The sequence below is a fragment of the Candoia aspera genome, chromosome 4 (genome assembly GCF_035149785.1).
Source record: "Candoia aspera isolate rCanAsp1 chromosome 4, rCanAsp1.hap2, whole genome shotgun sequence".
Classification (NCBI taxonomy): Eukaryota; Metazoa; Chordata; class Lepidosauria; order Squamata; family Boidae; genus Candoia; species Candoia aspera.
The window spans coordinates 28,374,320-28,387,860 of NC_086156.1; the positions used below are offsets into that span (position 1 = coordinate 28,374,320).

The following is a 13,541-nucleotide window of genomic DNA, read 5'->3' on the forward strand; positions in this document are numbered from 1 at the left end:
TATAAAATGGATACTATTATGAGAACAGTCTTTAATTAACATTCAAGGGTAAACTTGCATACAAGCAATGCCAACTGCTTCCTGCCTTTTCAAGCATACTTTTCTATGGTTTCTCTGACATGGCAAGTTTTGAAATGTTCATGTTGGAGTTATTTCACCCAAAGTTGTAATGAGTCAAACCTAAATGGATGTAATTATTATAAGAGATCTGCAGCACAATCCTGCATATGTCTACTCAAAAGCAAATCCTTCCAAGCTCAATGGAGCTATTCTTAGAAAAAAGGGTATAATATTGGAGCTCACTCATTTAGCTTTCTATCAGAACTTCTAATTCAACTTTGTGGCTTTATCTAAACTAGGAATGAGTACCATATGCCTACTCCAGATGTTAACAGACTCTACCTCCTGCCACACTAGATTGCTGCAATGCTGAGAGGGTATAATATGAGTTGTAGTTCAGTAACATCTGAACAGCCATATTCTTTCCATCCTAATGTAGGCCACAGCAAAATTCTACAGTATTTTCTCTCTATATATTTTTTAAACATAATTGAGCTTATTCAATAATATAAAAAAGAAAGTAGAATATTACCTGTAACATTTAAACCATCAGATCTTTGGCACCATACAGTCCTAGATGATCCCTTCCATGGGCTGGCCATCCAATTGTATTCATAACAATGGCCATCTGAATTGAAAACAGAAAAGATTCCATTATATTCTAGTTTTTGGCTTGAATTGAATTGTTGTTTTCCATTTTGCTTCTCATATTAGTTTCATTAATAAGATCAGCCTACAAGCAGGAATTAGAATGCACATATCAAATCTTCAGAAAGCAGTCCTCACATAGTTCATGCATATATTTATTTTAGACATGTTTACCTTTCAAGGAAAATATTGCCAAGACATTTTATACAGATTAGAAATAAATACATATAATAAATGGCTACATAACAAATAAGGGCAGCATATGATCAACTACCATTTAAAATATTTACAATTGTAAGAAAAGTAAAACTTCATTGCTATAGAAAAGAAATTGAAGCGGGCAACAAGAAACTTTCCCTTAAGTGAACATTCTGTAATTAATTATGACACCACCATTAAAAGGGCTTTTTCCTAACCTGGCACCTGCCAAACTGTGAGGGTATCTTCTTATGGTCCAAAGCAAGGGTTAGACTCATCTGGAAGGGAAAATGCAACAGGTATCTGACCCCAAGCTCTTACCAGTTGAAAAAACACCAGCACTTTGAATTGGACCAAAAGATGGCTCAAAAGCTAGTAAAGCTGTTTTAACACTGGCAACCCCCTTTCCAATGCTCACTGCCAGTCAGCAAACTTGAAGCAGTACTTCCCATCAGCTCTTGTTTTGGGACTGTCTTCAAAGACAGCTCTTACTTAGCCAAGCCTAGATGTTACCAGGAGATGAATCATCTTACCAAGCTCAGTCTGCCCTAAATAGCAGCAATCCTCAAACATTGCATTCATGTCCCAGCACTGTTACTGAGATACTGGGACAGAACCAGGGACCTTCTGCATATAGCAGTGCTCAACTCTGGGCCCTCCCTCTTTACTTATAGATAGCACAGACAGAAAAGGTCTGCACTCACTTTCTGTATCCATAACAGGAGAAAGACATTAATTCACCCTATTATTTATTTTCTTCCAGAGTAAATTAACAGAAAGGCACATACCTTGCTACAGATTCTGGCACTTACCATTACATTGTCTTGTCTCCAAAACTTGGTCTGGACAGAGATGCTGATTTTCTACATCTTGAACAATCACTCCCCGTGATCGAACCTGTATTCCTCCAAAGCCAAGATCTTCCCCATTTACACAGGTCAACTGACAAATGCTCCAGTGTGACCACTCCTTTAAGTAACAGTCACCTACACAGCAAGGGGGGGAGGCAGGGAAATGACCCAACATGTTAGCAAAGAAGAGGATTTGTAATAATCTCTTACAGTTAATTAGATGCTGCACTGACCATAAAATATTAGCGTTTTGTCCAAACTTATTTTTTTAATAAACCTCATCCCAAAACTTCTGTATAAGCACAAATTGTTATATTTGCTGTATCATATATTTTAGCTTTCATGATTTAACAGATTACAAAATATTCCTGACTAATCTCTCTCTCTCTATATATATATGTGTGTGTGTGTGTGTGTTTGTGTGTATATATATGATTTCTATTAAAGATTTTAATTACAATAGTAAAATCTAATACAAACCAAAAGAAAGAAAGGAGAATGTAAAAAAAGGGTGAAAGATGCAAAAGAGAAAAAAAAGAACATAGAAAATAGAAAATAGAAAGAAAGAAGAAAAAAGAAAGAAAAGTAAGAATATAGTGAAAAGAAAAGAAACATATAAAGAAGTAACTTCCAACCTTTAATACAAGTATAAATATTTTTGTAACTCTTCACCCCCTATTAGTTTACAACCAATGATTTCTTCAACTAATCCTTATTCTCTATCTATAAAGTGATCGCAGATTACCCATAGGAATTTATTTATTTACAGGTAGTCCTCGCTTACCAACTGCCTCATTTAGTGACCATTCAAAGTTATGACGGTGTTGAAAAAAAGCTTTGTAACAAATTCTCACATTTACAACTGTTGCAGCATCCTACAGTCACATGATCACCATTTGTGTGCTTTGCAACTGGCTTGCAACAAGCACATTTAATACAGTAGAGAAGGTGGAAGTAAAACTGTAAGTCATGGTCATGTGATATTTCTCTTGAAGGGGAAGTGAGGTTGTAATCCTGTCATGGTCATGTGATTTTCCACTTAGCAACCACAGTGCTTAGCAACAGAGTCCCAACTGTGGTCACTAAGCAAGGACTACCTGTACTTGTTAGATTGATATACTGCTTTTCTATCAGGAGCTGAAAGCAGAGTATGTAAGCACTCCCCCCTGTAATTTTTCCACAATCCTGCAAGGAAGGCTGGACTGACAGAAAGTCACTGGCCCAAAGTCATCCAGTGACCTTCCATGACTAATACCTTACCCACTAGAGCAAAATAGCTTTGGCAGCAGAATATTGCTAAGCAGCAGGGCTAGGTACAATGATCCAGGTTCAAAGGGTAAGATGGGATTTGGAGTACACTTGGGCATGTACAGATGATTCTCAAGAACAATTTAAAGCAGCATTATCCTTTTCTGGGCACAGCTGCTTTAATTTGATCAAGAGAAAGGCTACCCACATATCTATAGTGTAAGAGCTGTTAGTCATATTTTGCTCTTTGAATCACAGCCATACTAGATAATGAAAATCAGGCCAACTGCTCCCATTACTTCCTCTTCTTCCCTTTTCTGTGGTTGAATTGGGATTTGGAGTACACTTGGGCATGTACAGATGATTCTCAAGAACAATTTAAAGCAGCATTATCCTTTTCTGGGCACAGCTGCTTTAATTTGATCAAGAGAAAGGCTACCCACATATCTATAGTGTAAGAGCTGTTAGTCATATTTTGCTCTTTGAATCACAGCCATACTAGATAATGAAAATCAGGCCAACTGCTCCCATTACTTCCTCTTCTTCCCTTTTCTGTGGTTGAATTGGGCACAGACAATATCAAGAAAAAACCCCACCAGTCTCAGCTCAAGGACTGTACATTTTAGTTATGCTACAAAGGATCCAGAGAGAGCCCTTTTAGGACAGAAATGGAAAACTTTGGGAAGCCCAGTTTTGTTGACTTAAACTTTACAATGGTCCCAGATGCTTGGCTAAGTGTGTGAGAGACAACTGCTGGGAGTTATAGTTTAGTAGTATCTGCAGGGCCAAAAGATTCCCAGCTCTGTGTAAGAGAGGTAGGAGACTTAAAATAATAGACACAGGCGAAGCCTGTGCCAGGGTTTTGTTTTGTTTTGGCATTTTAGATGCTGACACGGGATGGTTCATTAAGGAAAAGAAAGAGAAGGTGGAGCAGTTGTGAATGAATGAGCTGTTTGGGGAACTTAGCAAATGCTCAGACATGAAGAACTCTAATCAGGGGTGGATGAAAAATTAGTTCCACCTCAATGTTCATGGAAATGTAACCAATTCATATCCATATCTCTCCCCCACCTATACAAGCAGCTGAAGACACACAAATCTTACTTGTCAGAATTCTCACTGTGCCTGGGAATTTAAAGAAATGTACAAAATGTCTATATTAAGGAAATTTCTATACAAATGAAGAGATCACAGCACAAAAATGCATTACATTAGATAAAAAATGCTTATGAAAATCTGCACCTCAGGAAAGTCTGTGTGAAATATATATATCTCTCTCTCTCTTAGAAAAATTGTGCTAGAAAATGCATGTAGATTTTCATACTTCGTTAAAAAAAACTGAACTCTTGAACTAAAGCAGAATGATGTTTTTCAGTTTCTACCACGTAAACTCTATGCTTGTAAAAATAATAGAAGTTTCATTATGGATCGAGAACCAGTCAAAACCTTTCGTGCTAAGGAAATGTGGGATTGAAGTCATATTTGCAAATAGTACTATATATGGAGGCCATAAAGCTAGAAAGGCACCCAAGCTTGCAAATGAGTACAGAGCTTTAATTATTTCAGTACAAGGGCTATTAAAAATTAATGTCACTTTACATTATGTTGACAAGTAAAATCAACTCAATGTTAATGATGCCTTAATAAAGAAGGTTTATTTGTGAACATTAGGACATTGTGTAAAGAAATGAATTATTGAATAAACAATATATGTATAATAGGGGCACATGTAGTCATCTTTTGAAACATTAACCAGAGTGCACTATTAACCTATTCCCACAGGGAACTTAATCTTCTTTGGTGAAAGGTAGGGTGGGGTGGGGAAGGGGCTTCAAGCAAAAGACAATTTCCTCAGCAAAATTCTAAGTAAAGAATAACAACAAAGCTTTTGTGGTGTTAAAGATTACCTTTACCTTTAAGAAGAGGAGTAAGTTCTTCTTTGGTTTGTTACCAAAAAGTGTGGCAAAAAGTTGACAAAGAGTATGTTTTGTTTTGTTAATGGAAAAGAGTAGGCAATTTTAGGTAAAGCTGAATCAGAATGTGTTTATTCCCCTGCTATACTACATCAGTGTTTCAGGAATCATTACAAAGGATGGAGATAACATCCAGTTCTTAAAGCAATCTTAAATTGCTTGGAAGTGGCCAATGGAATAGCAGTGTATACATGAAAACACTCATGATTAAACCACTTATTCAAAACAGACTTCTTCTAAGTAGATACTCAGCTAACAATCATAATTCTCATTCCTTTGGTGGTCTGATCCAATCATATTTTCTGTACTGTCTCATTTCATTCCCACCACTATATTCATGGTGGGAATGAATTCAACAGAATTCCTCCCCCCACCATTGTATTTATTGAGAACGTTGCATAATAGTTACTAAAATTCATTTCTGGTTTTTTCTTAATCACTATTTAGTAGATCCTAACATTAGCTATCACTAACCTGTGGATTCCTACTTTCATATCCACTCATTGCAATCTAGATGACACAATTCACACCAACATGTATTTCAGTTATTTCATACATCTTCACTAATTGCCCATTTTCATAAATTTCTCTTACATTCCAAGCAGCTATCTTTCACATGCCTTAGTTGTCATAAAAGGGGCCACGGTGGCTCAGTGGTTAAGATGCTGAGTCAGAGGACCATTAAGGTCGGCAGCTCAGCAGTTCGAAACCCGAGAGCACAAGCCGTGTGACAGAGTGAGCTCCCATCAACTTGTCCCAGCTCCTGCTAACCTAGCAGTTTGAAAGCATGCAAATGCAAGTAGATGAATAGGTACCACTTTGGTGGGAAAACAACAGGGACATGAAAGGAGCCCCCTCGGGTGTCCCCTGGGCAATGGTGACATCACCGGCAAATCTTTTCAATACAGAAGTGCTTTGGTAGGTGCTTCTGACACACACACACAAAAAGTTGTCATAAATGGTTCCATAGATATTGACCTCAATCATCCATCCTAGCTTTGGTCAAATGAGGCTTTCACAAAATATTTTTCAGTTAGAGTTGGTATAGACAAGGTTACCAGCCCTAGTCATACCTGTGCTGCATGTAGGACAAGACTGGCCACTTCTGTCAGATTTTGGTCAGCTCACCACAAGTGCAACCAAAGTCAGTTTTGGCATAAGTATGCTCATGCTATTCTATGAAAGCTAGGATTTCTAAACTAGAGGCTATCTTGCAAGCCCCCATATTGTTCCTAGATAAATATTTACAGGTTATTAATGTGTTAATAACTTTATACTCTGCTGTTGTAGCAAGACAGTTTTTAAAAATGGCTAATAGAGAAGTAACTCCTTTTGTCTTACTTTGACCCACAACAATATGTTATAGGAAATAACATACTCTTCTAATCTTTCAATAAATCAATCAGCAGTGAATTCAATAGCAGCTTTGCCAAATATGCAAACAAATGAAATACCTGGACAAGGCACAGTACAAGCTTCTTCGAGTACAATTTTCTTATTGCCATCAACCATAGGTTCAATTTCCCCACAATATTCTTCATCTACTTTTTTGCCAATGTCATCACTAGATCCATCATAGACAACACAGAAAATATTTCTAGCTCTTGTCCCTTCTCCACACTGAGCATCCTAGAAAAGGAGAGTTGTTCACAAGAAGTCAGAGTAAGAATAGACGGAATAAAATGCCACAGAACATGGGATTTCAGCCCATGCTTTGAAACCACAGCTAGCTGCCAAAGTGCATATAATTAGCACTCTAACTTGTGGTAGCTAAAGAACTGCATGTATAAATAAAATCCCTATTAAAAAGCCAAAATCGATATACAACAGCTTCAACTTAACAATTTGGGGAAAATCAATCATATACATTTTCTATGTGCACATATAATAAAAAGTATTTTTTTTTATTTTACGAACAAGGAAGGTCTAGATAAGAAAGAATTGCTCATTAGTTAATTGTTCTATAGAATCGTGCTTATTCTATAGAATCTTGTATGAGGCAGTCTATGGAAGTATATAAATCAGCTTTCCCTAATCTGGCGCTCTCCAGTTAATATAACCAACCGTCAAGATAGTTGGGATAATAAAATAAGAGGAGTTGTAGCTCAATCAAGAGGCCATCACGTTAAGGAAAGTTGATGTATACTTGAATGGACTTGGCTTCATAAGTTCACATACAGTATACTCCAATATTCCTCCATGATAATCAGGATTGAGATTACAATAGGCAACATCCTTTTCATCTTTTAAAACATAATAAAGTTTCAGTTCACTCTCCCTACAGCCTTCTTTTTAATTTTGCTACTCTGGGTTAAATGGTTGAACAGTACCACAACAGTTTTAAAATGATACAGGCCTCTTTGAATATTAAAAATATAACAGTAAATCTAAATTGCTACTGTGTTGACATTTCTTTACACATATGAATAGCAAGTTATAGATAAGACAAGGTTTGAACATTCCATCCTGTCATGGTAACTATGTTCATCTTTGGAAATCTTAGTATAATGTAATCTAATAGCATGAGCTTAGAATGAAATGGGGGGGGGGGGTTGGGATCTTTTAGATGTTGCTGATTTCCAATTCCCATCAGTCCTGGCCAGCATGGTCAATAGTCAGCAATGATAATTGAACTCCGCCTGCATTTAGGTGGGAACATCTCTCACCCTGTTTAGAGTTTGTTGAGAAACAATTTGTATGCCATATGTTTGTGTGCATCACAAATGTCTAAGGATGAAAGGCTCCAGATACCAGATTTACCTCAACTTTACATTCTTCCCATGGACTATACTGCCATCGATAACAAGGTTTAACTGAGCAAGGCTTGAACTGCTCCATTTGTGAAGGACAAGGTCTGCCATCACCTTGGAAAGGTTGAATAACAGTTCTCTTTCGTGTCATCCTTCCTTCAAAGCAGAAAGAAAGAGAGAGCATTTAGCATTGACATCGTACATGTTTTAAGGCATCTCAGTTCATGTCATGAGGCCTGCTTTAGCCAGGAATGATGTTCTTCCCCCACAAAAGCTGGAGCATTTTAAGGAACAGCCCAGGGAATATAGTCTTACATGGCCTGGATCAATCTCCCCCAATCAGCTGACCCCCAGATGTATTAGATTCAAATCACAGAACTCCCAATCAGTAATTGTGGGAATTAAAGTCCAACACAGCTTGCCTTTTGTTTGATCTAGTACACTATAGAGCAGTGTTTCTCAGCCTTGGTAACTTGAAGGTGTGTGGACTTCAACTCCCAGAATTCCCCAGCCAGCAGTCAGTTGAAGTCCACACATCTTCACGTGCCATAGAGACAGCTTCCTGTAGTCATCCCACAGGAACATTCACCATGTCTGTCTTCTGTCATCTGAATCAGAATGGCAATTTACTCAGCACAAGGCTTGCAGGAAAGCAAAGCAAGCCTCTCTCAATCTAGCAATCCTTTTACCCAAACCCCTGCCCCTTCTTTTTCCTGCTGACTGGTATCTAGGCTCATTTATCGATCACAGGGAAGCTTTGGAACTAACCAGCCAGGCCACAAGCCTGTGAGCACTCAGACCATGGAGACCAGTCTGAGAGTTGACAGTTCACAGGACATTCCACCATGCAGGAAGTGTTCATATTCCAAGATTTTTCCAAGCCCAGCTAAAATAAGAAAAAAAAAAGATACACCAATCAGTAAGTCAGGTGCAAGATTATCAATTCAACAGAAGCTGACTCAGATTATAGTTAATAATTACAAAGGAAAAATTGTACCAATTCATATAGGAACCTAAACATGCTTGTAGTTCTTTAATAAAATTATGGAGGAGAGGGGAAAACTACAACCTCCCAGTGTCCCAGATCCATTTTATGGCCATTGTAGCCCATCAGGATCATATTGCCCAAATTTGGCAGCAAAATATTCATTTTCAGTGGTACAATAAAAAAAAAAAAAGGCTAAATGAAGTATGTTAAAGGGCTGCTCTGCACTGCCCTCTACAGTAATCACATCAACATCATTTTCCCATGGTCCTTAACAACATCATCAACAAAAAAACCCAAAACAAAATGTGAAACCCGTTGCAAAAAGATCCTCCCCCCACATCCCCATGTTCTGGCCTTGAGATCCAGAATTAGGGGTCAGTAATACAATCATTAGTGTGACTAAGCCACAGCTTCTACACAAGGTAAACACCTCAAAATAAACTTCTTGTTAAATCCTGGTCAGCAATTTCATGCTGAAATCTCCAGAACAGCAAGTTTACAGAAGAATGTCATGGGAAATTAGAATGTTTTCTCATTCATTTCCAATTTGTTTTTCATGAGAATCAGTCACAAGACTAAAAGCTATCTGTAGGAAGGCAGAACCTCCTTCAAGGTGAGCTCAACTCATTGTGATTGCATGAACAAATGTATGTAACTATCTTGGCCACAACAGAAAAGTTGTTTGCCACTGCCTTCTTTTAAGATTCTATTTTTTCTACATCCCAATCTATTTGACAGCCCTGGGATTTCCTGGTTATATCCCATCCAACTTTAATCAGATCCAATTCTGCTCAGTCTCTGAAGAGCCTTCTAGCCAAGGTTGGCTAGAAAGGAGGTTGAAAAAGGTCACTTCATCATGCAGAAAGGAAACTGGTTATCCAGCTAAAGACTATGAAAATGGCATAGACTTTAACAAGAAATCGGAGCAAAACTCAAAAGTGGCTAAAACAGATAGAGCCTGTACTTCAAGAAAAAAATGAAACATGTATACTATTCACAAGCGGGATTTACAATGGCAAAAAGGAAGTCTGGGTGTAAGGCATAGGAAGCCAGCTAACCCTATGGAGTGGAGGACAGGAGACCCAAATGTTCTCTCCCCAACGTCTTTGGGGGTCATCAAAGTTCTTTACTTTGTGGGAGCAGCTTGGTAGTTCCTCCTGCCACTGCCTATTTTCTAGAATTGACTGAATTTTAGGTCAGATCATGAACATCCCATTGGGAAATTGCTGAAATATACTGAATATGTTCCAATGCTCATGTTACTATGTCTGTGTAGGCATCGCATGGGTTGGTTTAAAAAAACTGCAATGTACAGGCATGCTTTCAGTGTTGCTTTGAGTTTATACAAAAGAGGTTTCCGGACTGAATTTTAGTTGGGAAGCATTCTATTACTTAATCAAAATGGAAATAATAAATAATAAATGTTGTTCCTCTGGAAAAATATAATTGGATTACAGACTGCAATGCTCCAAAAGTAATATTTCAAGGTATCTTTTTTTATTGGAGAAACCATTGTTTAGATGAGGAATTGGAGAAGTGGGAGTTTCTTTGTCATGCTGTTCCTGCATCTTCTGCAGCAGTTTGGCTTTTCCAAGGGTTGTGGGGAAATATATTAAGTATATTTTAGGGCTTACTGTATAATTTTCATGTGTTTCCTGCCTCCAAATGGTTCAGAAATCGTGTCAGAGCAATAGCACAGTTGAAATTCAGCAGCACAGTTGAACAGAATAACAGGATCTGTATAAAACCACTTCTGGGGCCAAATGCAGGACAGGGTCAGAGATCACCCATCCTTAGCATAGCCCCATCTGCCCAGGTCTTTCAGCAAACAACAAAGACCTTTCCATAGCTGTCCGCTGGGGGAGAGGGTGGTGGTGTCAAAAAAATCAGGATGGCAACTACAACTGCACAACTGTCACATGCATCACATGACTCATGTTAAAAAGGGGCAGGGCTTCAATCATGTGATTGCAGCTCCCATCTTCTATTTTTATAGGCCCTCTCCCCACATGGACATCCCTGGAGCTTCCTGTTTAATGCTACCTTCAACTAACTTTGGCTCCACAGTTAAAACAACAAAATAAATGGCAGTTCTGAACTGGTACAAACCCACCTGGCTATCTGTCAAAAGCATAGCATGGCAAGGCGTATCAGTACTGGAAAAGCTGCATGGAGTTTTCAATCCATTAAGATCTCCATTTGACTCACATAGAGCTAAAATCTATTGCTTTGCAAATTCCCAATCAATGACATACTCACTGAAGAATCAGAGTATAAGCCGTACTCTATTCCAGTGTTTCTTAAACTTTTTGCTCTCAGGACCCCTTCCCACTTTTAAAAATTATGGAGGACCCCAAAAGAGCTTTTGTTTGTATGGGTTATATTTATCAATATTTTTCTTGTTGTTGTCTTGTTGCCTTCAAGTCATTGTTGACTCCTGACGACTGCCTGGACAAGTCCCTGCAGTTTTCTTGGCAAGATTTTGGAAGTGGTTTGCCATTGCCTCCTTCCTAGAGCTGAGAGAGAGTGACTGGCCGAAAGTCACCCAGCTGGCTTTGTACCCATGGTGGGTTTAGAACTCAAGTCTCCTGATTTGTAGCCTGTAGACACCAAAATGTCTCTATCAATTTTTATCATATTAAAAATTAAAATTGATGCATTCATAGAATATTTATTTATTGAATCATATAAAATAACTATATTAAACCCATTAGATATTACCGTAACATAAAATATTTTTCATGAAAAAACCCTGTTTTTAATTTTAAAAAATGGGAAGAGTGTCTTTGTTCTAAATTTTTACAAATATCTTTAATATCTGGCAAATAATTTTGATTTTGAGGACCATTGAGAGGGTCTTGGGGACCCCCAGGGATGCTAGGACCACACTTTAAGAAACATTGTTCTATTCTGTCTAGACACTTTAAGGTAGTAGGTATTTTATACAAAAAAATCAAGACTTCCAGGTCTCTTGCTTACAACTGGGTGCGACAGGAAAAAAAATGCACCAGAGAACAAGTAGTGTGAAAGAATGGATAGCTGAATATTAAACTAATGATTCTAAATTATAACGTGCAGGAGACAAAATGGCTTGATCCCACTTAATCTACAGTAGTAGTTAATGTAAAGATTGCTTTTTTTTTCATGGGAGGGGATGATTATTCTGGCTTCCCAGTTAATTAATTGCACCCTTCCTTATAATTTCAGAAAGGCATCCATGCTTTTCAAATAGCCATGTTAAGAGACTGAATCCTGTCTCATTAAATAAGCAATATAAAATAATACAACAGAAGCCGATTGCCAAGTATTGTTTGGAGACATATGCCTATGTGCTGTCAGATTTCATGCCAAGCACAGCAATAAATCTCAGCTCTCCAGATACTCCACTTCAGGGAACTTGCTTACAGCAGAGGTTTACAGACATAACCAGATTATGTATGTTGCTTTATTGCAGACGAGATAGAAGCCATATCTGCACAAGAGATCTGCCTGCAGAACACAGAAATTAACTCCTATATCTGTATCCACTCCACAATTTAAATTCTAGGTCTTTTCCCTCGACATCTCTGAGGCTGTGGAAAATTGTACAGGTAGTCTTCACTTGACGACTATTCATTCAGTGACCATTCGAAATTACGATGGTGCTGAAAAAATGGCCTTACGATCTGTGCCCCAAATTATGACTGTCGCAGCACCCCTGCAGTCACGTGATAAAAATTCAGGTGCTTGGTAGCCTGCCCACATTTACAACTGCAGGGGTGCTTCAACTCCCCCCACCCACCTATCTACCCCCCATCTCTGCCCTTTTGGAAGCCCTGCACCCTGCCATGCAGGGCGGCAAGCCCAGCCGCGCAATGTGAGGCCACCCGTCCTGTCCCAGCCTCAGGGCAGGAGACCACCATAGCAAGTTCCAGCCTCCCCAGCCTGCATTCCTTCCCCCAGCTGCCTCCTCTCCCAGTTCCCCACATGGAGAGCGACAAAGGCTCTGAGAAGGTAGCATAGGCTTCTGAAGACAGCGTTCTGAAGGGAGCCACGTGGAGGAAACATTGACCAGAGAAGCGGGGTCTGAAAAGGACTCAGCCAAGGCAGCCAGGCATTTCTGTTTCGCTGGTGGTGGCCGGGCAATAAAGGAGAATAGTCAGTGCAGGGAACTGGGAGAGGAGGCAGCTGGGTGAAGGAATGCAGGCTGGGGAGGCTAGAGCTTGTTACGGTGGTCTCCTGCCATGTGGCTGGGACGGGATGGGTAGCCTCGCATCATGCGGCTGGGCTTGCCGCCCCTCAAGGCAGGGTGCAGGGCTTCCAAAAGGGCAGAAATGTGGGGAGATAGGCGTGGGGAGTTGAAGGCAATGTTTGGGAATCAAACCCAGATGGCTTGGATTGGGCTGAGTGCTCAGGCTAAGAACAGATAAAATTCACTTAACAATGGCAAAGGGAATTGCTAGGATTGCCGTCGCTAAGCAATGCCATCTCACTTTACAACACATGACTTAGCAACGGAAATTCTGGGCTCCATTATCATTGTTAAGTGAAGACTACCTGTAGAGTTCTCTTTCCAGCCTTGATTGAGAGGGACCTGCTCAACCGCTGTATAATGATGGTTTCACCCAAGACCTCTGGTTACTGCCCTCACCAGCTTCACCCACATACAGATACACACCACCTACATTCATCTACACAAATTAACAGCTTCCATAGGAATTATTAGAAACATCCAAAATATTTTTTTTTCCTGACTGAGACTTTGAAATAGACTTGCTGCATTTGCAATATGCACAAACTAGTCCAAGTGTGTGTATAACTTTCATAATGAAGAAAATCCTTTCTG

The 13,541-nt window shown here is 39.2% G+C and overlaps 1 protein-coding gene across 1 annotated transcript in view; it reads right to left on the minus strand.

The window, feature by feature from the left end:
* THSD7A (thrombospondin type 1 domain containing 7A) overlaps positions 1-13,541 on the minus strand; it is a 225,482-nt gene that overhangs the window by 10,810 nt on the left and 201,131 nt on the right. The window contains exons 21-25 of the mRNA XM_063303716.1: positions 8,497-8,614; positions 7,739-7,884; positions 6,433-6,607; positions 1,719-1,892; positions 593-688 (exon numbers count right to left, since the gene is read on the minus strand). Of these exons, the coding sequence (XP_063159786.1) occupies positions 593-688; positions 1,719-1,892; positions 6,433-6,607; positions 7,739-7,884; positions 8,497-8,614 (709 nt within the window). The remainder of the gene's footprint in view (positions 1-592; positions 689-1,718; positions 1,893-6,432; positions 6,608-7,738; positions 7,885-8,496; positions 8,615-13,541) is intronic.